Source organism: Chlorocebus sabaeus, chromosome 15, assembly GCF_047675955.1.
Source record: "Chlorocebus sabaeus isolate Y175 chromosome 15, mChlSab1.0.hap1, whole genome shotgun sequence".
Lineage (NCBI taxonomy): Eukaryota > Metazoa > Chordata > Mammalia > Primates > Cercopithecidae > Chlorocebus > Chlorocebus sabaeus.
In genome coordinates, this window is record NC_132918.1 from 49,481,986 (window position 1) to 49,509,094 (window position 27,109).

General features: G+C 36.0%; 1 protein-coding gene across 2 annotated transcripts in view; it reads right to left on the minus strand.

The window, feature by feature from the left end:
• Positions 1 to 27,109, minus strand: part of RASA2 (RAS p21 protein activator 2) — a 122,989-nt gene that overhangs the window by 58,068 nt on the left and 37,812 nt on the right. For both annotated transcript variants that reach the window (XM_073023552.1, XM_073023551.1), the window contains exons 5-7: positions 18,148 to 18,224; positions 4,638 to 4,721; positions 2,660 to 2,732 (exon numbers count right to left, since the gene is read on the minus strand). In XM_073023552.1, the coding sequence (XP_072879653.1) occupies positions 2,660 to 2,732; positions 4,638 to 4,721; positions 18,148 to 18,224 (234 nt within the window). The remainder of the gene's footprint in view (positions 1 to 2,659; positions 2,733 to 4,637; positions 4,722 to 18,147; positions 18,225 to 27,109) is intronic.

The window sequence follows — 27,109 nt, forward strand, 5'->3', positions numbered from 1 at the left end:
ACAGCTTGTACTTCCTCACCACCCACTCACTATAGTAACTCCTTATAATCTTGGCTTCCTCACAGATCACTCTCCTAAAATCTCTCTCTTCATCACCAAATCTAATGATAAATTCTTAGTTCTTACCTCCCTTGATCTCCTATTTAATTTAGTGATCATACAACTGTATCTCCTTTCCCAGAAACACTCTATAGAGTTTACCTGAGCACTACTTTGGCAACCTTATGCAGCTGTCTTTTGTTTCTTTTTCAGAATCTATAGACATACTATTCTTCAAAATGTTATGTTTTATCTTGCACTAAAAACAACTTGGAGCTGCACAGTGCTGTACAGTCTACAAAGTGCTTTCACATCCATTATCTCCTTTGTTCATCAGAATGCTGCTCAGAGGCGGGCAGGGCTAGATTTATTATCCTCACTTAAAAATGAGGAAGCTGAAGCACAGAAATTAAATGACATGCTCAAAGTTGAATACTTAAGTGGCAGAAATTAGTTTATTCACTTTTCTCCTTTATTGTATACCTCTATTCTCTTGGCTTTCTTGACTGTTTATATCAACAAACCTTGAGTGTTGGTCAATAACTATCACTTATCTTAAGTTTCAGTCATGAACTCCCTACTGGAGGATTTAAAATGTCAGCCCTCAAGCTAATTATGCTCCAAACTAAACCACTTTTATTTTTCTTCTTCCTTACTTTTCTATTTTTCCAGATTTGGAACCTTGGGGGCAGCATTCAACTACTTCCTTTCTCTTTTTTTCTATAACCAATTTGTTATCTTGCCCTTTGCATTCTCTCTTTTATCTGCCTCTTCCTCTCTATTTCCATAGTGCTCTCTTGAAAGACACCCCCTCCCTCCCTTTTTTTCTTACACCTAAAGTACAACAATCTCCCCATCTTTCTTCTTTCTCCCTAAGCCACCTGGACCTCAGATCATAGTTAATTCTTTCCCAAACACTGTTTTACTCATAACTTATAGGCTCAAAATAATTTACTTAAGCAGCACAGCTAGGCACTCAAGGCCTTTCATCAGCTGGTCCTACTCTACCTTTCTAATCTTAGTTCCCATTACTTCCTTACACAAGCCCAGTAAAATCAGTACTCGCTGTACTTTGGACATAACTTTCTGCTTTTCTGTCTCTGTGCCTCTGCTCAAAATGTTCATCATATCTAATACTCTCTTTCCTCAATCTTAGAAAATCCAATCTTTCTTCAAGCCTTTAATGGAGCATCTGACCTCCAGATGGAGTTCATCTGACCTCTCCAATATCTACCGCATTTTACTGTTGTATATATGTATACGTGTGTCTGCTTTGTGTTCCTTGCTTTAGATAAAGGACAGAGATGGAAATGTATCTATCTTTATAACCAACAAAAGGCCCTCTGAATGAATGTTGCAAGGACTAACAAGTACTCCTGCTACAGCAGGCAGGTCAGGTCTTCTACTTTTACAAGGTCATTGGCTGACTGTAAGGATCCATGAAGCAGAGTAGATTACATCCAGCTGAGGTTTAAGGTCTGTGGGCTAACGGGGAGTGTAAGTGCCTTTAGTTAGCAGCCCTTAGACATTGCTGTCTTCTTTATTTTCTCCAGGTTAGATGCAACCGCCATTAATAAATGTAGAACAACTGCACCAAGTCCTTAGCCAGGAAATGGAAAAGTCTCACATTGGTACTTTTTCTTTTGTTTTTTCTCCCTTGCTTCCCCCTCCACAATTCTTCCTGCTTCACTTCTGGCATTTTCTTTGGCCTGTGTTCCTTTATTAAAGCACAGTAATCAGGCACGACTAGAGGTACCCTTATGCTCTCCACTTTGAAATACCAAGAAAAATACACATACAGAAGGAAAGGCACAAAATGTGCCTTTTTTCAAACCTTCCCTACACGTTGATACGAACTGCAACATGCTTTATTAGAAAACAATCTTTTAGACAGTTGGATTTTTTTTTTCTGTAGTTTGCAAATAATATGAAAAAGGATTTATTTAACAAATGCTCCAAAGAAAAGCACTCCAAAGCACTGTATTTGGGACAACTTCAAGGCAGCTGAAGCTGTCTATGAAGATAAGCAGGCATCCATAGAATGAATTAGGCTAAAAAAAAAAAAGAGTAATAATAAGGCTCTAATCATACAGTATTTTATGGTCTCAAAGGATTCTCACATGCTTTGGGTCTTACAAAAACTCTATGAGTCAGGTAGTGCTGCTATTTTCCCTTCCAACTATTCTTTCACAGGGTAAGAAACTTGAGTCACATTCAGTGACTCTTTCAAAGCCAACTGGACTGGAACTCAGATTTACTGAGTGGTAATTATACTTACTTCACTAGTGACTGTCAAAGGGCACCCTGCAGAAGAGTCCTGTGGCCACTATGTGTTAGGTAGGGAGCTGGGTAGGGTAAGGGAGGGTGCAAAGGAGGGCATGACAGTGAGGATGACTGGGGAGTGGGTATGGCCCTGGCCCTTCCTGCTCCCAAATTAGAGCTCTGCCTTTATTCATTTTATATATTGGGCTTCCATTGCATCACACCATGGTTCTACTGCTTTCTGCTTATCTGCATTAATTGATAAAATGATTACTATGACTGTGGTTTGAAAAAAGAAATTAACTAGCATTAAATATTACATATTGAATGTTAACATTTACGTAAAACAAAAAATTACCTCAAAATAAAAGATTTCATTAAACTGCGGATTGCTTGTTTTCTTCTTTACTTTTGTCTTCTTTTGGTCATTCCTGTTCCAATGTGGTAGAGTTTTACCTTGTAGAACTTAACAGTACACAATTATAAAACATGCTATTTCCAACCAGGGAGCCTGACCTCCATTTAAAAGTTAAAGTGACTCAGGGAAGATTCAGTTTTAAATATTGCTTGGAAAAAATTAAGTGTCCTTATAAACTCAAATCAAAGAATATATAAGCTTTAGGCATCCTCTACGTGCCAAGACTGTATTATTCTCTCTATGGACACACTAGACTGCCAACCTTTTTCAGAGGCTTTAAAAACACATTCTATTCTATAAGCAACTCAGAATAAATAGAAGGAAGACAATAAGATTTAGAGTACCTTCATCTATGTTGAAAAATACCCAAGGAACTTGAAAAACATTCTTAACTCAGCTTACTTCTTGGGCTTCAGATATAATAGAGACTTCTTAAAAGAAATTTTAATTTTAATTTAATTATAGATTCAGAGGAGGTTACAAAAAATGTATAGGGAAATCTTGTGTCTTTACCCAGTCTCCCCCAGTGTTAACATCTTACACAACCACAGTACAATAGCAAAACCCACAGTGACTTTTTATTTTTTATTTTTTTGAGACGGAGTTTTGCTCTTGTTGCCCAGGCTGGAGTGCAATGGTGCAATCTCGGCTCACCACAACCTACGCCTCAGGGTTCAAGCGATTCTCCTGCCTCAGCCTCCCGAGTAGCTGGGATTACAGGCATGCGCCACCACACCCAGCTAATTTTGTATTTTTAGTAGAGATGGGGTATCTCCTTGATGGTCAGGCTGGTCTCGAACTCCTGACCTCAGGTAATCCGCCTGCCTCGGCCTCCCAAAGTGCTGGGATTACAGGCGTGAGCCACCTGCGCCTGGCCAGACATTTTAAAACACAAATTCATATGCCAAATTGTCTCTAACTGTATGTTACCAAATAAAGAATTTGTCAGGTACAGATTATTTTAAAAAACAAAAACAGCTCCACTAGATTGAACATTTTTATCATGCAAAATAAATCTCTCTAATAGCATTTAATGTCATAAGACTATCTGCTAATAGCATACTATTGTTTGAGCACCTAATAAATACCGGCATGGTACTAGGTACTTTACATACATACATAAATACATTTTTCAAAGTGACTTAGTAGTGATTTTCAACAAAGTAAGAATAACTAGAGACTCTGGGGATGGGGAAAAGGAGTGTGTATGTATGCATGCATGCATGTGTGTGTAGAGGGAATACTGTGCTTCTTGTTTCCTGATTCTAAACCTTCAAGTTGGAGACATATTTCAGATGTGTCAGTTCCTTAAAGAAACCATAATGAAGTCATATAACACACCGTATTACAAAATGCTATAGGTTTTTTCACAAATTATTATAAATCATTTAAATTAATGATATGGTACACTTTGCCATGCTCTAGTACTTCAGCAGTTTTTCTACAGTTGGAATTCTCTCTGTAGAGGACAGATCTCATGAGTAGAAAAGGCGATTTTTCAGTCCTGAGTTGCCTTCCAGATAAAAATATATAAATTGCCTTGTTATTCTGAACTGGCATTCATTAAAACAGGATTTTACATGCATAAAGTTTAGGATATTTGAAAGTAGGAATGCTGATGCATGAACAGTCAAGTTTATGTTTTAAAGCACTACACTGTAATAGTATAAAACTGAGGTTGTTCCCTAAAGCCTAACAGCATGGCAGATTTAAAATGGGGTACCAATTTCTGTCTGTAAAAAGAGGGTTTTGTTATTAACAAGTGTATAATAGAACTCACTAAAGATTATTCTTTCAAAGCATTTATTACTTTGTGTTATAGATAGCTATTTATCATTTGCTCATAGAATCTTACTTTTTAAATTTTTAAATCAAACATTACAACTTAAAAACCTAGTAATAATTCAATAAACATTACCTAGAAGGGCCCACTAGAGAAACTGTTGCATAAGGGTCACAGCTTTGGCCATTTATGAGAGGCAACCCATGGCATGCCTTGATGCTAAGGTAGAATAAAAGAGATTTAACATATTAGATGCCAGTTAAACAAGATAAAACATTACCTTTAAACACAAACTAATACATTCAAAGGGTTAAGAATTGTCTTCCATGTGTCTGCAGTTGTATGGCTATATACTACCTACTCCATACACATATGTATGCATTTTCAAATTTATGCTATCCACAATCATTAATGAAACTATCAAATACAGGCTGAGCATTCCAAATTAAAAAATCCAAAGTCCTCCAAAATTCGAAACTTTCTGAGCACCAACAAGATGCTCAAAGGAAATGCTCACTGGGGCATTTCAAATTTGGGCTTTCTGGATTTGGGATGCTTAATGGGCAAGTATATATAATGCAAATACTCCAAAAAAACAAAAAACAAAAAAACCAACAAGAATAAGAAATTCAAAACACTTCTAGTCTCAAGCATTGTAGATAAGGGATGTGTAATAGTCAACACATTTCCTCCTGCTAAACACCCAACAAGGTACATTTTGTGGTTTGATAATACATCAAAACTGCTGTGGCCTCTAAAAGGGAAAAGAAAGCGGTACAAACCCTAAATGAGAAGCTACAAACCAAGCCAGCTCTATGGCATCATATCCTCTGCTAAAGCATGAATGACAAACAAGGAAACAACTGTGGCTTCCACTTAAAAATCTGATTCATAAATATGGGGCAAGCCTCACACAATTCTGTAGCCTTTTATTCCAATTCTCAGTAAACAGCTCCTGCACCATTCTGTAGAAAATGTTTTAGACCATAAAAACCAAGGTCATCTGATCTACTCCATGGCTCACGGTTGTTGGTATTTACAGAGAACACAGAATCTAACTTTAGTGATTTATTCCTCCAATTTTCTCACTAAATATTACTGAGTTTATGAGTTTAGTTTAATGCCTAAGGTTCTGCATTTTCTAATGCCTAAGAGAAACTCATGAGTGTTTTGAAAAGTATTCTTTGTTGAAAGACACAAGCTGTTGAGTAACATCCTTATTTCTCTCCACAACCCACAGGTCACAGATGTGAGTGAAGTGCTATTGGTATACCGCCGAGTAAAGACAGAAATGATAATATGACTCATTTCTATTAAGCTGGGCATCAAAAAATAAAGAAATTTTGAAACTAGCCAAAGAAAACACAAGCCAGGATAATAACTCGGTTTTTAATGTGGGGTTCAGGAATACTCAGATTTTTCCATTGTACATACTGCTTAAAACTTACACTTCTCAGGCTAAACCTCATAATGATATCTGATACAGCATTTGCAGTTTACTATGCACTTTCACAAAATGCACCTAATTCTCACAACTGCCTTTGAGAAGAGTATTACGCCATTTAAAAGAAGTAAGGCTCAAGGAGGTTATGTGAGAAAGTTACAATGTAAGGCTCAAAGAGGTAGCATAACTTGTAAGAAGCTAGCCAAGACTCAACTTCTACTTTTTAATTTTGTTACTGAAGTCCAGTGCCCTTCTACATTCCCACTGTGCCCCCAAATACAATATTACTCTCCTTGTAATACCACATTTATCTCACATAAACATCAATTATGAGAAACCTTAATGACAGAAATCCAACTTTCTATTTTATGAGGTATAAAAAACCAGAGGAAAGGCCAGTCGCGTTGGCTCACGACTGTAATCCCAGCACTTTGGGAGGCCAAGGCGGGCAGATCACCTGAGGTCAGGAGTTTGAGACCAGCCTAACCAACATGGAGAAACCCCGTCTCTACTAAAAAAAAACAAAATTAGCCAGGCTCATGCCTGTAATCCCAACTACTCAGGAGGCTGAGGCAGGATAATCGCTTGAACCTGGGAGGCGGAGGTTGTGGTGAGCTGAGATTGCACCATTGCACTCCAGCCTGGGCAAGGAGAGCGAAACTCCGTATTTAAAAAAAAAAAAACAAAAACAAAAAACTACCCAGAGGAAAATTCAGTACTGACTTATAAGTACACAAAAACTTATGAAAGGATAAGAATACCCACAAATCAGAACAAGGATGCCCATAAACCAGAAGTGTCACCCTACAGAAATAATCAGTACTCTTAATTTTAAAATATAAAGCAGTTAAAAATTGAGTTTTCTGCAAAACTGAAGTAATATTATTAAATACAGGTTATTTTATTCATTACACATATTTGGAAATATTATTTTTCTAATGACCCAGGATAGCAATGTTCTTCCAATCTGTAAGTCAAGCAATTTCGTATCATAAATTATGGATGGGCAGAAAACAAATGTTAAAAATAACCCCAATATAAGGAATTTTATATTTATATGTGACATATAAAGCATTTACATTAATACAGTATCTAAAAATTACAAAGGTAAATAAATATTATAAACAGTTCATAATAAGACTGATCTGATTCTTTTCTTTGGACTTTTTTTTTAAACTAAAAGAAAATGTTAACTTTTACATCCAGGTAAGATGGAGTATCAGGAACTAGATTCACTCTCCACCCAAAATGAACTGGACAAAATCAGCAGTGAAGGACAGGTGAGCCCTCCAACTGCCCCAGCTTACAGCTAAATGGTTTCTCTGAGAAGAGGAGACAAAACTGTCAGCAGGAGGAAGTCAAAGTGACTAGAGCCCCCAGGGCAGAGTACTAAAGGGAAGAAAGTTGCACAGAGAAAGAAAAATCTCCAGGGAGCTACAAGAATTCCCCCGAGTTTTCAGCTGAGTACTGACACATGTATATATATGAGGAAATCATCTGAGGCTGGGGAAAGAACCATTTGAAAAGAATAGAGGGAACAGTTCCTAAAACCCACACATGGCTAGCAAGAGGTACCATCAGCCACAATAGAAAACCTGGTAATTCATGGGTACTGCCTTAATAGCAGGGAAACATAAGCCCTCCAGTAAAGGCTGTGCTTGTCTGTTTAACAAAAGTTAAAAGCAAACCATAAAAGGATCAAACTGTTTCTAAGTAACTTAACCAAGTGCTAAACAAAGCTCAAGTACATTCATAGAAATATAAAAATATCCAGCAACTTCACAATGTCTGGCATGCAACAGAAAATAACCAGGAATGCAAGGAACCAAGAAATTATCATCCATAATGAAAAGAAATATCAATAGAAACAGAATCAGAAATGACAAAAAAGATAGAACTAGCAGACAAAGACATTTAAGTTATATTCCGTATGTTCCACACAGACACAAAAGACAATAAAAATGGAAAAATCTAGAGATGAAAAACATACTGAGTGGAATTAAACATTTGCTAAGACTTTGGGGGAGTAGTTGGATAGACATGAGAATCAATACTTCTGTTTTAAATGTGTTAAGTTTGCAATGTGATACATCAAAGTAGACATATTAATCTGAAACTCAGAAAACAGACCTGGGTTGAATGCACCAGGTATAGGCAATTAAAAAAAGCTTGTTATTTTGAAATAATTTCAGATATTCAAAAAAGCTGTTAAAATAATAACAGTTTCTGGATACTCATCAACCAATGTTAACGTTTTATATAACCATAGCAGAATTACTGAAATCTGTTGCCCTTACTCAAATTTCACCAATGTACTTTTTTGATCTAGGACAAAATATAGGATCCCATACTGCATTTAGTTGTCATGTCTTCTTATTCCTCTCCATCCCGAGACAGTTCATTAGTTTTCCTTCTTTGCCCCATGATCTTGCCAGTATGGTTGGCCAGTTATTTTGTAGTGTATTCTTTAATCTGAGTTTGTCTGATGTTTACTCATGATTAGGTTGAGGTTATGTATCTTGGTGTCCTCAGTGCATCCTATTGGAAGGTACTGGATGTCTCATTATTCGTGATGTTAACTGTGATCACTCAATTAAGGTGGCATCTATCAGATATCTTATGGGAAGGATTCTTTGAGACTATGCAAAAATACTGTTTGTCATCATACTTATTATGCTCACTGAGCATCCACAGATGATCTGTTGAATTGTCCCCTTACCCACTTATTACTGTGATGTTTGCCAATGTTGATTTTCATTTTCATCAATCCTCCTACATTCATTAATTAGAATTCTACCATAGGAAAAAGCAGTCCTTTCTCCCTACCAAGTATTTTTAAACTGTTTATTTGTATCAGTATTGTCATATGACTATTTATTTTATTTTATAAGTTTGAATCCACTATTATTATTTATTGTTTATTCTGAAGCTCAAATTGTTCCAGATTTGGTAATTTGAAGTCTCTTTACATTGGCTTCAATGTCCTTTTTACATATCCCCATTATTTTTTAGCACCTTCTTACTTTTTGAGCCCCAAAGATGCTCCAGACTCATCTCATATTTTCCTTGCCCAAGTCCTGAAATAAGCTACTGCTAAAAAGGAGTCCAGGTTCTTTTACTGAAGCTGTACTAATGCTGTCGTCATTAGCCACGTGTGGTTATTTACATTTAATTAAAATTAAACAAAATTAACACTTCAGCTCTTTGGTCACATTAGCTGTATTTCAAGTTTTCAATATCCACACATGGCTAGTGGCTGTTTTGAACAGTGAAGACACAAAGCATTTTCTACATCACAGAAAAATCTACTGGAAATTGCTGATTGGAGAATTGCAAACACACACACGGGCACACACACACACTCACTCATACACACTCTTAGCACTATTTTTCTCTAGAGAAGTCTGCCTTCAAAGGAGAGCAGAGAAATGGGAATGATAAAAAGGACTGGGGTATGGGTGTGCAGAGATGAGGTCTGGGGAGGCATGACTTTTAGGACAGAGATACTAGAACATGTTTATTTGTGGAGGGAACCATCTAGAGGAGAAGGTAAAGCTGACAAAACAAGAAAAAGAAGGCATAACTGAAGGAGCAAAACTCTTTAAGTAGAGGAAATAAATGGAATCCAGAGTTCAGATGGAAGAATTCAATGTCAAGAAAAGGAGTACCTCCTCTGCTATAAGGACAAAATTATGGATGCAAATTAGGTTTGTAGATTTGGATTCAGGAAGATGTAAGCAATTTCTAGGCTGTGGTGATAGACAATCTTATAGCTGTATTAGAGAAGCACAGTTAAGTTCCAGGGCAGACATAAGTGCCCACGTGAGGCCTGTGATGATAAATTTAAAGTGAAATCAGTCTACGTGATTTTCTCCAGTAATATTCACGTGCAGATTGAACACAGAGGAAGAGGTCACTTTCAATCATAGTAGAGTTTTTCCAGATAAATAAGAATAATGAGAACAATAGGGGAATTGACGGAAGCTGCAAGAAAATGACTACAGTAATAGATCACGGAAAAAGATGTAGAAAGAAGTGAAAACAGAAACACAGTGAAGATCAACGGATTGGGGGGGTCAAAAAATGTTGCAGTGGGGACTTTCTAGGTCTGGAGAATAATAGTAACTACTAGGGTATGAATCTTTCCATACATTACTCCCCCAAAACCGAAGTCCAGCAAGAAGCACAAAGAAAGCCATATGTGAAACCATGCCTTTAGCATTACTAAAAAACAGAGAATGTCACGAACTTCAGAATATCTTAAGGATGAGAAATCAACAATGAATTCCATAAAGCTATCACTGGAACTCTGCTGCTACAACACAGTGAGTATGGAGAGCAAAGGCTTAAGAAACTCTGAAAAAAAGAGTAAGTGGAAAAACATAGAAGAAATGGATAAATTCCTAGACACATACAACCTAACAAGATTGAACCATGAAAAAATCCAAAACCTGAAGAGACCAATAACAAGTAATGAAATTGAAGCCACAATAAAAAGTCTTCCAGCAAAGAAAAGCCTGGGACCCAATGGCTTCACTGCTGAATTATACTAAATATTTCAAGAAGAACTAATACCAATCCTACTCAGTTAGTCCAAAAAATAGAGAAGGGAATACTTCCAAATTCATCCTATGAGGCCAGTATTACCCTGATACCAAACCAGAGAAAGACACATCAAAAAAAGAAAACTACAGGCCAATATCCCTGATGAAACTTGATGCAAAAATCTTCAACAAAATATCAGCAAACCCAATTCAACAACACATTAAAAAGATCATTCATCATGACCAAGTGGGATTTGTCTCAGGGATGCGAGGATGGTTCAATATATGCAAATTAATCAATGTGACACATCATATCAACAGAATGAAGGACAAGAACCATATGATCATTTCAACTGATGCTAAAGAAGTATCTGACAAAATTCAACAGTCCTTCATAATAACAAAACCCTCAAAAAATAGAGAAAGATCATACCTCAACACAATAAAAGTCATATAGTACATATCCATAGCTAGTGTCATACTGAATGGGGAACAACTGAAAAGTCTTTTCTCTAAGATCTGGAATGTGACGAAGATGCCCACTTTCACCATTGTTATTCAAGTCCTAGCTAGAGTTATCAGACAAGAGATAGAAATAAAGACATCCAAACTGGAAAGAAAGAAGTAAAATTATCCTTGTCTGCAGATGATATGATCTTATTTGGAAAAAACCTAAAGATTCCACCAAAAAACTATTAGAACTGATAAACAAATTTAGTAAAGTTGCAGGATACAAAATTAACACAACAAAAATCAGTAGGGTTTCTATATGCCAACAGTGAACAATTTGAAAAATAAATCAAGAAAATAATACTGCTTACACAATAGCTACAAATAAAACAAAAGAGCTAGGAATTAACCAAAGAAGTGAAAGATATCTATAATGAAAACTGTAGAACACTGGTGCAGGAAATTGAAGAGGACACCCAAAGATGGAAAGATATTCCAAGTTCATGGACTGAAAGAATCAATGTTGTTAAAATGTCCACACTACCTAAAACAATCTACAGATTCAATGCAATCCCTATCGAAATATCAATGTCATTCTTCACAGAAATAGAAAAAAAAAATCCCCAAATTTATATGAAACTACAAAAGACTGAGAATAACCAAAGCTATCCTGAGCAAAAGGAACAAAACTGGAGGAATCACATTATCTGATTTCAAATTATACTACAGAGCTATAGTAACCAAAACAGCATTGTACTGGCATAAAAACAGACACGTAGACCAACAGATCATTATAGAGAACCTAGAAACAAATCCGTACACCTACAGTGAACTCATTTTTAATAAAGGTGCCAAGAACATACATTGGGGAAAGGATAGTTTCTTCAATAAATGGTGCTGGGAAAAACAGATATCCATATGCAGAAGAATGAAACTAGACCCATATCTCTCACCATATTAAAAAACAAATAAAAATGGATTAAAGGCTTAAATCTAAGACTACAGACTATGAAATTACTACAAGAAAACATTGGGAAACTCTCCAGGACATTGGACTAGACAAAGATTTCTTGCATAATAGTTGCCACAAGCACACAAGCACAGGCAACCAAAGCGAAAATAGACAAATGGGATCACACCAAGTTAAAAAGCTTCTGCACAGCAAAGGGAACCATCAACAAAGTGAAGAGACAACCCACAGAATGGAAGAAAATATTTGCTAACTATCCGTCTGAGAAGGGATTAATAACCAGAATATGTAAGGAGCTCACACAACTCTACAGGAAAAAAAATCTAATAATCTTATTAAAAAATGAGCAAAAGATCTGAATAGGTATTTCTCAAAAGAAGATATACAAATGGCAAATAAGTTTATGAAAAGGTGCTCAACATCACTATCATCAGAGAAGTGTAAATCAAAACTACAATGAAATTACAATTTTTCTCCAGTTGAAATGGCTTTTATCCAAAAGACATGCATAACAAATATTGGTGAGGATATGGAGAAAAGGGAACCCTTGTACACTGCTGGTAGGAATGTAAATTAATAAAACCACTATGGAGAACAGTTTGGAGGTTCCTCAAAAAATTAAAAATAGAGCTACCATATGATCCAGCAATCCCACTAAAGAAAGGGAATCAGCATATTGAAGAGATATCTGCACTCTCATGTTTACTGCAGCACTATTCACAATAGTCAAGAATTGGAAGCAATCTAAGTGTCCATCAACAGGCGAACTGATAAAGAATATGTGGTATATATACACAGTGGAGTACTTTTCAGTCATAAAAAAGAACCAGATCCTGTCATTCAAAATAACAGGGATGGAACTGGAGATCATTATGTTAAGTGAAATAAACTAGGCACAGAAAGACAAACTTTGTATGGTCTCACTTGTGGGAACTAAAAATTCAAATTGAACTCATGATAACAGAGAGCAGAAGAATGTTTTCCAGGGGCTGGGACACGAAGTGGGGGCACAAAAATATAGTTAGATATAATGGATAAGATCTCGTATTTAACAGCATAAGAAGGTGACTACAGTCAACAATAATTTATTATACATTTAAAAATAACTAAAGGAGGGTCAGGCTTGGTGGCTAATGCCTGTAATCCCAGCACTTTGGGAGGCTGAGGCGGGCACATCACAAGGTCAGGAGTTCAAGACCAGCCTGATCAACAGGATGAAACTCCGACTATACTAAAAACACAAAAATTAGCCAGGTGTGGTGGTACATGCCTATAATCCCAGCTACTCGGGAGGCTGAGGCAGGAGAATTGCTTGAACCCAGGAGGCGGAGGTCATGCCACTGCACCTCAGCCTGGTCGACAGAGCGAGACTCCATCTCAAAAAAACAAAAAAAATGTGTAGCACCTCCCCGCTCTCTCTCCTGTTCCTGCTCCTGCCATGTAGGACAACTGTTCCCCCTTTGCCTTCGCTATTATTGGAAGTTTCCTGAGGCCTCCCCAGAAGCAGATGCTGCCATGCTTCCTGTACAGTCTGCAGAACTGTGAGCGAATTAAACTTCTTTATAAATTACCCAGTCTCAGGTATTTCTTTATAGCAATGTGAGAATGGACTAATACAAGACACTAACACTAATATGACATGATTGTTGTGATTATGTGACATGAATCTGAAAGCAGCCATCATAAAAATAATTCAATGAGCAATTTTTTTTTTTAACTTAAGTTCAGGGGTACATGCACAGGTCTGTTATATAGGTAAACTTGTGTCACAAGGGTTTAAAGTACAGATTATTTTGTCACTCGGGTATTAAGGCTAGCACCCATTAGTTATTTTTCCCGATTCTCTCCCTCCTCCTACCCTCCACCCTTCCGTAGGTCCTAATGTCTGTTGTTCCCCTCTACGTGTCCATGCATTCTGATCATTTAGCTCCCACTATAAGTGAGCACATGCAGTATTTGGTTTGGTTTTCTGTTCCTGCATTAGTCTGCTAAGGACAATGGCCTCCAGCTCTACCTATGTTCCTGCAAAGGATATGATCTCATTCTTTTTTATGGCTGTATAGTATTCCACGGCATATATGTACTGCATTTTCTTTACCCAGTCTGCCATTGATGGCCATTTAAGTTGATTCCATGTCTTTGCTATTGTGAATAATGCAATGAGCAATTACAAAAATGTTTAAAACAAAAAAACAAACAAGAAAGTCTCAGCAAAAGAAACTCTCACCAAAGGAAAAAAGTTATAAAGAAGAATCAAATATAAATTTTAGAACTTAAAAAGATAATAACCAATATAACTCAACGGATAGGCTAAACAGAAGAATGAAGAGGACAGAGGAAAGAATCACTGAACCTGAAGACATAACAACAGAAATCACCCAATTTGAACAACAGAGGGAAAATAGACTGGGGGGAAAAGCAAAGGTCAAAGCCTCAGAGGGACCGCTGGGACTGTAAAAAAAAAAAAAAAAAAGACCTAATATTTGTGCCACTGGAGTTCTGAAAGGAGAGAAAGATAGCAGAGGTGATAAAGAATTAATAGAAGAAATAATGGTTGAAAATTCCCCAAATCTGGCAAAAGACATAAATATACATAGTCAAGAAGCTGAGCGAACCCCAAACAGGATAAACTGAAAGAAATCTATTTCAGGATACATCACAGTCAAACCAAAACATATGGAAATCTAAAGGCAGGCTGGGCGTGGTGGCTCACACCTATAATCCAAGGACTTCGGGAGGCCAAGGCAGAAGGATCACTTCAGGCCAGGAGTTCGAGAGCAGCCTGGCCAATATGGCGAAACCCCATTTCTACTAAAAATATAAAAATTAGTTGGGCATGGTGGTGCACGTCTATAATTTCAGCTACTTAGGAGGCTAAGGCATGAGAATCGCTTGAACCCAGAAGGCAGACGTTGCAGTGAGCTGAGATCGCACCACTGCGCTCCAGCCTGAGCGACAGAACTAGACTCTATTAAAAAAAAAAAAAAAGAAAATTAAAGAAAGAAAGAAAAAAATAAAAGAAATCTAAAGGCAAAGAACAACCTTAAAAGAAGCCAGAGAAAAATGGTGTGTTACCTACAGGGAAAAACAATTTGAATGACAATGAATTTCACATCAGAAACCATGGAGGACACAAGGAAGTGGTACATTTTCAAATATGGAAAGAAAAGAACCATCCACTCAGAGTTCTATATCTAGTATAATTATCTTTTACAAATGAAGAGGAAATCAAGACCTTCTGAGATGAAGGAAAACCAAGAGAATGTATCACCAGGAGACTTACTCTAAAAGAATGGTAAAAGGAAACTCTCTAAACTTAATCACAGAAGGAATCTTGAAACATCAGAAAGGAAAAAAAATAACATGGAAAGGGCAAACATGTGGGTAAAGACAATAGACATACACTTTCCTTCTCCTCTAACTCTTCTCAATTGTGTTAGATGGCTGAAGCAAAAAATTATAGCATTGTTTGATGTGGTTCTCAATATATGTAGATGAAATATTTAAGACAAAGTATATTACAAATGGGGGAGGGTAAAGGGATTTAAAGGAAGGTAGAGTATATACACTTTATTCTAACTGGTAAAATGTTGACATCAGTACATTATGATAAGTTATGCATGTATAATGTAATACCTAGAGCAACCACCAAAAAAAAATTTATACAGAGAGAGAGACTATAGATTTTTTAAAAACACAATATAAATAAATCAAAATGGAATTCTAAAAAGTGTTCAAGTAACCCACAGGAAAAAGAAAACAGAAAACTAGAAAATAGGAGACAAACAGAAAACAAGAAAAAGGCAGATTTAAGCCTAATATATTAACAATTACATTAAAAATACATGGAAAAAACTCACCAAAAAAAGATAGAGATTGGCAAAAATTATTTTTTTAAAAAGTGACCCAACTATATTCTGTCTACAAAAAACTACACACAGTCATTCAGACAGATCTGAGTAAAAAAAGCCAATCTCAAAAGGTCACATAAGATTCCATTCACATAACATTCTTGAAATGACAAAATTATAGATATAAAGACAGATTAGAGGTTGCCAAGGGTTAGAAGAGAGGAGTGGTTAGTATGGGATGAGGGATATCTTTATGGTGACAGAAGAGTTTCTTATCTAGGTGGTGGTAGTTACACAAATCTATACACATGATAAAATGATCTATAACTATATACATACATTATGCCAATGTAAATTTCCTGGTTTTGGTATTGTGCTACAGTCATGCAAGATGTACCCACTGAGGGAAAAAGTGAAGGGTACACAGGACCTCTCTGTACTATCCTTACAACTTTCTGTAAATCTATAATTATTTCAAAATTTTAAAGTTGGGGGAAAAATATCAAACTGCCAGAGTTCAAATTCAGGCTCCAACACTTCCTGTGTGAAATTAGGCTTATTTAACCAATATGGGCATCAGTTTTGTCATCAGCAAAAGGAGGACAACAGTATCTACCAAATTATAACCAGAAACATATAACACACCAAAAAGGAAATGATACACGTACAATGTGGATGAATCTCAAAAGCATTATGCCAAGTGAAAGACAGGAGACACAAAAAAGACATATCATATACTTTAGTTCAAATAACACTTTGGAAAAGGCAAAAACTATAGGGACAGAAATCAGATCATGGTTGCTTGGAGCTGGGTGTGGGGAGAGGGAACTGAACTACACATCTTTGAGTAACGCCTTTTGTTATAGTTTTGACTTTTGAAATCTTGCAAATATTCTATTCAAAAATAAAATTAAGCCTACAAGGATAGGGGGAAAAAACTTAAATTGGGGGAAGGGGCACAAGAAAACCCTTAAATTAAATGCAAACAAACCAAACCAACCAAACTAACTGTATTTCAAATGACTATTATAATTAAACTGAAGCATGGGAGGGAGTAGTGGAAGACCTAATCCAGATACTTTCACCATATGCTCTCAGTTGGTCTACAGAGTCAGTCTGTGGAGAAAAAGCTGCAAACAGATCTTGAACTGTTTTTAGTAGCTAAACCCAAATTCCCAAATTGAGAAACATTAAAAAAAAAACTGGCTTATATTCTTAAAACTGTTAATACAATCAAAGAAAAGCAAAAAATTATTCCATGTTAAAAGAGATTAAAGAGACAGGTCAACTAAACATAAAACATAATCTTGGAGCGGATCCTTTCTTAGAAGGAATAAAATGCCTTAACAGACATCACTGGGACAGTTAACAAAAGTGGAATATAATAACTTCAGATTAAGATATTAGAAAATAACTATAGATTTTTAAAAAGTATTGTAACAATGTTAAACTTCCTGAATTTGGTAACTGTACTGGAGTTATTTAAGATAATATCGTTATTCCTAGGAAATACGTACTGATAAATTAAGAGACAAAGAGTCATACATATGCAATCTTCTTTCAAAAAGGTCGGAAAAAATTAATGAAATGTTATATATAGTAGTAAACAGACATATTTATATACAGACAGAATACTTCAAAGGAGCTGGGGTTCACAATTGATGAGAATAAGTTACAGTCAGGAGCAGCAATAGGAGAGTAGTATCTACTCTACTCCCTGGCCTTACAATATGTGGACATGATAGAAAAAGCCTCTGACTGAGAAGGCTACGAAACTGCAGTACTTTGTGGGATATTCAGATGTCAACTAATGCAAAAATAGAGAAAACACCCAGAAGAAGTGAAGGTTATCTGGCAGTCTATTGATAACACAGAGTAAGGGTTTGGAGGGGAAGTAAAGAGTAGGGGACTGGGCTAGAACAGATTTCCAGAACAGCCAGTCTGGGTGGTAAAAAATGACTTGAGGGTAGAAGATGTAAAAAGGAATTCAAAGTAGGTGGGAATCAATACTGGTGATCTCTGAGTGGGCATTACTTCTAGCTCCAAGGTCTCTAAAGCTCTGCTCTGTGGTGTGACAATTTCTAGAAGACCTTCTTTGGGAAGCCTTTCCAATTATCCACTGCCAGAGAGTTAGACACCCTTATCCTTAATGCCCATATATATCATTTAACCCATATTCAATAAATATTAGTTGAATAAATTCACCATAACCTGAGTAGACTATGAGAAAATTAAATTGAAAATAAACTTCACAAAAGGAATGACATAGCAGAATTTCATTTTTGAAAAAAGTTTCTGAAGTTAAAATAAGGAGTTGGCTTAAAATTGAAAGAATATAAAATGGAGAATTATTTCTAGTTGATTTTGGTTTAAAAAAAATGCTTACTGTACAACAAGCTGCTGGCACACAGTTCCATTCTCCGTTATCAGTTCATTCAGTTTTAATTCAAGGTGAACTTTACCCTATAATGACAAAAAAAAATTACAAACTGAGTAGTCTATTTTACTGAGAAAATATTAAAGGTAAGTGCCTTTTCAAATTGTCACAATATTTATCCACTGACCACTAGCACATGGCTTTGCCTACACTAAGTACTTGTTAAATGAATAATAACCAAAACCAGAGATCAAAGTTCTGAAAGCTATGAAACAAATACTTCTGTCAAACATGGTATTCAAATTTAAGAATTTTATGTCCAGTTCAATAAATATTTATGTATCTACTTATCATAGGCTAAAAAGAAACATAATACCTAAATTTAAGCAAATTTTGAGATACAACCAAATTATAAAATGTAGGATGCTTTTTCCAGAAGATAAACCAGCATTAAGGACAGAATCAGCATCATTAAAACACAGAGAAATCATACAATTCTAAAACAACTAAAAACTAAGTTACAGCCAATAAAACTCAATTTGTCACTACTTACTTTGATCAAACAATAAAGATTTATGGAATGTCTACTATGTTTCAGAAGGCACTGTGGGAGTGGGTAGGAATCCATAGATGTCAAAGATGTAAGTTACTGCTTACAAGCAGCGTACAATCTAGTTGGGAAGACAATAAACAAAAGATAACATATGGCCAAGAGTCTTGATGGAAAGATGGGACACTGAAAATAAAGGAGTACTTTCTTAAAGAGACATTAATAGACTAATTTTAAAAAATTAAGTAGTGTAAGTTTAAAACAGTTCAAACTATCAACTTCTCAAGAAACAAAGTCTTAGGAACCCTATAATCCAGAGCTTGATATTTCTACCCTGCCGCTGGTGATGAGCCATTCTGCGCTAATCATGAGCAATTCTAAGCTGGTTAAGAAACAGTACCAGATTACCTCCACCCAGCTGACAAGACAAATTCTCACATTGCCATGTGGAGATTTCAGGGGAGTGATGTCTAGGGACTGATGACATGAGTGATTTCATTAGAGGTAGGAAAGTTCATTATCTAGTCACTGTTCCTCTTTAGAACAACCCCTTTCAAACATTCTTTCACAGAAACCTAACCTGAAACACCCTCACTATTTTAAGAGGACTTGTGACACAAGAATGAATCTGAGGTCCACCAGCTACAAAGCTCAGGGTTAGATGAATAGTAAGAGATGAGCAATAAATACTGATGGATCTTAAAACAAAAGTCTGCCTGAGAAAGCTAAGGTCTAAAGCAGCAAACACATCTATGGTAGCAAAATTAATAGCAGTTACCTGGAGCTGGCACCAAATTAAGCAAATCTTCCACTAAAAATCTAGGTACAAATATTCATAAAATCATATATAATTTATAAACTAGGTCTTTCATTATTCCTGCATTTAATATTTACAATCTCTACTATTCAAGGGTGATCTTGAAGATCCATGATCTGTAATTTGTAATATTACTCAACTAGAATTTTGAAATCATATTTTCTGTTGTGACAGCATGTAGGTATTACTTGGCTAGCAAGGGCGCCAAGCCAACTACACAAAAATTTGCATCTCAAAGCAGTTTTACAATTTTAACATATATACATTTTATTACAGAAACCGTATGCTCACACAACTGTCTCTCAGGAAATGTCTAGGATCTATTCCAGTTCTAAGACATTAAAAACTATGACAATAGAGTAGAAAAAGATAATCATTTTGTTTACAACTAAAATCATAGTATTATAGCAAGTCAAAAGGATATTTAATAAGATTCTGCCAGAAATCATTATTATTAAGTGAGAGCCTACCTAATACATTCATTACTCCCACTGACTGGTAAGTAAAACATTCCTTAGGTATTAATCAACAATAACATAATTATATATTGACCTGGTCAAGAAAAGTGTGAGGATAGAACAGGCAGACACAAAACACATACTGTTAGGGTAGAACACTAAATTAAAAGGCATTATGAGTTAAACTAAGGAAATTATAATTTCTAAACTGTAAAACACTAACTCATTATATTCTTTAACATGGAAATATATATGATACTTAGCAAAAGAAATCACAAAATAGGCTGCATACTATAATGCTAATTTATTTAAAAAAACATATATGTATAAAATTACAAGACCATCTACTGAAATGTTGATACAAGATACCTTTGGTTGGTGAAATTTCAGAAGACTTTCTTTGCTTTTTTGCTCTAGATTTTAAAAGTTTATACTACTAGTTTAAATTTTCAGATTTTAAAAGTTTATACTACCAATTTTGTTTTCAAAGTTTTTAGTTCTACTGTGTTGTTCTTAGTAAAGAAAAATGAACAAAGTTTCAAATTATTTAAAACTGCTTTTCAGTTTTAGAAACTCAAATCAGTGAACATTTTAGAACACTCTTTGGTCTCTTTTCACACAAAAGTTCAGTTTTACTTATATCTGTAATCATTTTATAGATTTGGATTGTAGCAAAACAAGTTTGTGTGTCTGTGTGTGTTTGTTTTTTGATGGGGCAGTTATGAGCCCAGCAAGCTGACATTTTGTAGCCTCCCTTGAGACCATGGATAGCCGTATGACGTAGTCCTGGCCAACAAGATAGAAACAGAAGTTGCTGGCGGGAATCATACTTCTTCTCTAGGGGAAATATATCATTCAGGCCCTCAAATGATCTTCAATATATTTTATATTTTAATCTCCAGCATTCCATCAAAAATTACAGAATATGCCAGAAGATCAAAAACCAAGGGAAAAAAATGAGGAAAGCAGTGGACTTACAAGAGATACAGATATTGGAATTGACAGAATTTAAAACAGCTTTTTTTTTCTTTGAGACAGAGTCTAGCTCTGTCACTCAGGCCAGAGTGCAGTGGCGTGATCTCAGCTCACTGCAACCTCTGCCTCCCGGATTCAAGCGATTCTCCTGCCTCAGCCTCCTGAGTAGCTGGAACTACAGGCATGTGCCACCACGCCTGGCTAATTTTTATATTTTCAGTAGAGACAGGGTTTCTCCATGTTGGCCAGGCTGGTCTTGAACTTCTGACCTCAAGTAATTTTCCCGCCTCGGCCTCCCAAAGTGCTGGGATTACAAGTGTGAGCCACTGCATCTGGCCTAAAATAGCTATTTTTTTAAAAAGACGTAAAACAAAATGAAAAATCCAGCAGATACCTGGAAACTATAAAATGAATGAAATAAAAAAATTAGAACTAAGTAATAAACCAGAAAATGCATTTAGTAGCAGAGTAGCCACAGCTAAAAAGAGGACTGGTGAAATGGGAGATAGGTCAGTAGAAAATAACCACAATGAAGCACAGAGAGGGAAAAAGCATAGGAGACATATGAGACACGGTGAAATGGCCTATTATTCACATCACTGCAGTCGCAGCAGAGAAGAGAAAAAAGGAAGAGGGCAGAAAAAAAAAGGAGATGAGATAATTGCCTGGAATTTTCCAAAACTCAGAGAAGACAAGCCACAGATTCAAGAACTCCTAGGGACAAATAAGAAAAATAAAGAACCTACAAAGAAGCAATATTAAGCATCCAACAAGGAGGCTGGGCACAGTGGCTCATGCCTATAATCCCAGCACTTTGGGAGGCCGAGGCAGACGGATCACCTAAGATCGGGAGGTGGAGACCAGCCTGACCAACATGGAGAAACCCCGTCTCTACTAAAAATAAAAAATTAGCCGGGTGTGGTAGCACATGCCTGTAATCCCAGCTACTTGGGAGGCTGAGGCAGGAGAATCACTTGAACCCAGAAGGCGGAGGTTGTGGTAAGCTAAGATCACACCATTGCACTCCAGCAAAACTCCACCTCAAAAAAAAAATAAATAAATAATCCAGCAAGGTACTGTGTTTCATAATAAACATGTAATGTGATTTGGTCTACAACTGCATTCTTATTATTCAATCTCTTAAAGGACGCTCAATGATAGTATACTTTTCATGTATGTCAGAAAATGTTGGAAGATCAGATACCTTGCACTGTACTATTCGCCTTTAATAAAAAATAAACCAAAGTCTTGAAAGGTATTGCTCTGTATGACTTCCATAGCATTGATTATGTTAGGCTGATACATGCAGTTATAATATCACATTATCTTGTATTAATGAGCATTCTGAGGAACTTACATTACTCTGGTACTGATATGGTTTGGCTGTGTCCCCACCAAATGTCAACTTGAATTGTATCTCCCAGAATTCCCACATGTTGTGGGAGGAACCCAGTGGGGAGGTCATTGAATCATGGGGGCCAGTCTTTCCTGTGCTATTCTCGTAATAGTGAATAAGTCTCACAAGATCTGATGGGTTCTATCGGGGACTTCCACTTTCGCTTCTCTCTCATTTTCTCTTGCCACTGCCATGTAAGAGGTGTCTTTCACCTCCCGCCATGATTCTGATGCCCGCCCAGTCATGTGGAACTGTAAGTCCAATTAAACCTCTTTTTCTTCCCAGTCTCAGATATATGTCTTTATCAGCAGTGTGAAAACGGGCTAATATATGTACTATTTGAAGATTTAGTATTTTATATGCTAACTTTATTTCAATTAATTTTACAAAAATTTCACACAAAAATATCTGTGATTATTTCAATTGTGTATTACATATATTCTTGGTACCATATAGAAGACACTATGTAAATTTCTGCACACAGTTTGGGAAAATAAGATGAACAGAGGTTGATATGGTTTGAATGTTTGTCCCTCCAAATCTCATAATGAAACGTGAGCCCCAATGTTGGAGGTGGGGCTTAGTGGGAGGTATCAGATCATGGGGGCAAATCCCTCATGAATGGCTTAGTGCCATCCCCTTGGTGATGAGTGAGTCTTGCTTAGTTAGTTCATGTGAGATCTAGTTGTTTAAAAGTATAGGACTTCTGCCTTCTGTCTCTTGCTCCCTCTCTCATCATGTAATATGCCTGCTCCTCCTTTACCTTCCACCACAATTGTAAGCTTCCTGAAGCACTCACCAGAAGCAGATGTCAGCACCATACTTCCTGTATAGCCTGCAGAAGAACTGTAAGCCAAAATAAACCTCTTTCCTTTACAAATTACTCAGCCTTAGATGTTCCTTTATAGCAACACAAAAATGGACTAATACAGAGGTATTTGAGCAAAACACAATACATGCACTTAAAATCCTCTCAAGTCTAAATTTTATTTTGTTTTTATCAGTCACAAAACACTAAATTTTAACAACCATTTCCACATAAAATAACTCAGTATGTTTCAACTGGTAAAAAAATTTTTTATAGGCATACTTTGGAAATACTGTCTAAGGGTCCAGACCACTTCAATAAACAAATATCTAAATAGAAAGTCACAAAAATTTTTTGGTTTTCTAGTGCATATAAGTTACATTTATACTATACTGCAGTCTATTAAGTGTGCAATATGTCTTAAATACCAATACACATATCTTAATTTAAAAATATGCTATTGCTAGAAAAGACTGTCATAGAGACATGAAGTGAGCATATGATGTTGGAAAAAATAGGCAGATAGATTCGCTTGACACAGGGTTGTCACAAACCTGCAATTTGTAAAAAATGCAGTATCTGTGAAGCACAATACAGCGAAGTACAATGAAAGAAGGTATGCCTACATGAGGTGAAAAATATCCCAACTTCTGGATTTCTGATGGATGTTTTAATACATAGAAATTACCTCTATAAATAATTCTGGACACAACTGCCCATCAGATGAAAAAGCAAAATACAAATTTTATTTAGTATCTCTTATATTAATGGCAGTTCTTTATGAAGGTGTTGTTTTCTCCTTAAAGAAGTATTTAATATGATCTAGAATGGCTCATTATTAATTCACATACAAAAATTTTAAATGAAGTTAAAAAAATCAACCTGCAATAATGAATTACGTTTTTATATTTATTATGTCTTGAATAGGGCATGTTTTAAAAATCCTCGTGTATATATTATTAGCTATAATCATTGCATTTCTTTTTAAATGTCTTTTTAAACAGGTAAGGCAGAGGTCTTTAAAAAAAAAAAAAACCTATAAAACAATCAATAACTTAATGGCATGATCCAGAAATTCAAGATATGCTTGTTGGTAAAGACCTATTAACTAAGTAATTGCATCATATAGGACATGGTTGATAGCACATCTGGATTTACTGCTTGGACAAGTTGTATGAGACAAACTCCTTAATTAATGAGAGCAGCAAATTCTCCATATGGGTGATTTGGTTTAATCACTCTTTTTTTTTCCCTATAGAGATGGGGTCTTGCTATGTTGCCGAAGCTGGTCTCAAACTTCTGGGCTTAAGCAATCTGTCTGCCTCAACCTCTCAAAGTGCTGAGACTACAGTGAGCCACCATATCCGGCCTGGTTTAATCAACCATATGTACAGTATGCTTTTTATCACACTGCCTAAGAAATAAAAAAAGGATAAATACTTAATGTCCCTGGTGAGTTACAGGACATAATAACTAATAGTACGGCTGCAGTTCACTGGAGCCAAAAGAGGATTTATAGAAGGCACCAGCACAACCCATATTAACTTCACATATGCGGCAAAGAATATCGAGAAAGAATACCAAATGAAGTAGATGATAACTAGGACCATAAACAGGATCAGAAACTAAGGAAGAGAATGCTTCAAAATGGAGGGAGTGGCCACCAGTATCAAAAGCTGCTCAAAGATCAAGTAAGATGAGGACAGAAAAATGTCCACTAGATTTATTGACACAATGTCACCGGTAAAAAGAACCATTTCTGCTCTCCCTCTGACCCACTACAGAGTCTGAAAGCAGATTAGAATAGGTTGATGAAAAAAATGGTTCAGCCCAGAAGGAAAAACTGCAAAAGGTAGAATCAAGCCAAAACCTAAATTTAAAAAAAAGTAGAAAAATACACTAATGAAATATTACTAACAATATTTTGAACTACTGAAAATGAAACTGAAAAGAACTATTAACATTAATGACAAGTATAACAGTATCAGCAATAATAAAAAATTGTCTCTGGGAGACAATTCAAGGTAAGAGGTTATAGTTCTTAACAATTTTTCAACTGTTTTGGCATAAAGCCCATCTTAATACTATTGGGATCTTTCCACTTGAAAGCTAAATTACATTTCTGCATGTTAATTCCCTAGAACTTCACAACCAAGGGAATCCTTTATGCTGACATTATCATTTCATAGATGAAGATCCTCAGGTAACAACAGGCTTGCAATTATTTGGGGCACAAATGCTAATTAGTGGTAGAACTAGGAAACAAGCATCTCTACCTCTGAGGTAGCAATGCCAATCATTTCCTCTACCCAAACCCCTCCTCAGGGAACATGCCTACTCAAAGCCCTGAAGTGGACTACCTTAGAGTGACTTTTCCTCCAAGCGTATCAAATTAGATTGAAGTGGACATCTGACCCAAGTTTAGCCAAATTTTCTCTCTAGATTGTGGCAGAAAACTAAGTCAGATGTTGGAGGTGAGGAAGCCGTATGGTCACATAGACTCAAAAATTGGTGTGGCCTCTTTTAGGTCTCAAAGAGAGACTTGGAGCAGATTTACAGAGAGAAGCAGAGGAAGAGACATGTCTCATCAGACATACAAAAATAATACAATGGAATCTCAAAACAAAACGGGTTTTTTCCTTCCTTTATATTTTGCAAAGCGAATAGTTATTAAAATGAGAGGGAAGGACTGAGAGAAAACATTATTCACTTCATGAAAGGGAAAGAAAAAACCAATTATTTAAACCGTGAGAACTTATACTGAATGAGCACAGTGAACATATGAATAGAAGAAATGATTAGTGGGTCTCAGTTTCCATGTGCCACCTGCAGTATCTATTGCTGTACTGAGTGGGGGAGGAGGGGGTCTACAGTTTAAAGATACAGTATATAGTTTTCATTTACCATGGCCCAGAATGCAAGCCTATTATTTTATGTGGTAGTCAACCAAAACCAAACAAACCACCCGAATACCTTAGGGTATTTTATAAGAAACTAAATTATTTTCAAAAATAATTGTAACTTATGCAAAAAATTTTAACTTTTTATTTTGTATACTCATTTTACAGATGAACTTAGGCAAATTTTAATGTCTGTTGTTCTCAGAATCTAATCTCCACTTAAGATGCATCTCCTCTGCAAATGCCTGACAACTTTCTAGCTCACACTAGCAATGTAAAGTTCCCATAATGACATTCCAAGAAACTCTAGGAGCTTTCTAATGGCCTCTCCCATTTTCTTTAAGCAAATCTGAGCAGGCTTCTGTTCCTTACACTCAGATGTTGCTTAAGTGATACTCCTAATCTACTATTTTTTTTTTACGACTAATAGTACAGAATAGTGAAAGGTAGTAAAGGCACTGTGGTTAGGAGTTTTAGAATCAGATAGATCTCTTTTGGAATCAAGGCTCCACTACTTAGTAGTTCTGTGACTTTGGAGAAGACATTTAATCTCTGTGAATTTCTTTTGCCTTATTTGTAAAATGGAGGTGGTACTATTTACCTCATAATGCTACTCTGAAAGTTAAATGACATTAAGTACTTAGTACTGTGCTTAGGATATACTGGTATAATTACTAATAGTAATTATCAGACTGAGTTCCTGTTGAATGCAATGTTTCATAGCTTTCACCTATTTCCCTATTAATTGCTCTTATGTTTCATGATATTTTTGTAAAATTTTACAGAGTTTATGGAAGTGAACAAATTTATCAACAAAGTAGGATTTGTATGAACCATGGGATGATTTTCTATCTTTTCTAGACTCATAAAGTTAGTTTAGTATTCCCTTATCAGTACTGGGACAACATTTTCAGTGGTACCATATTAACCTGAAAGTGTTATATGTCTCTCCCACCCCACAAAGTACTTTTCCTTCTAAAATCTATTTTAAATAGTGGGTAAATCTTATTAATATCATTTAAGACAAAAGAGTTGTAAAGTTTAATAACTCATGAAAATGACTTGCA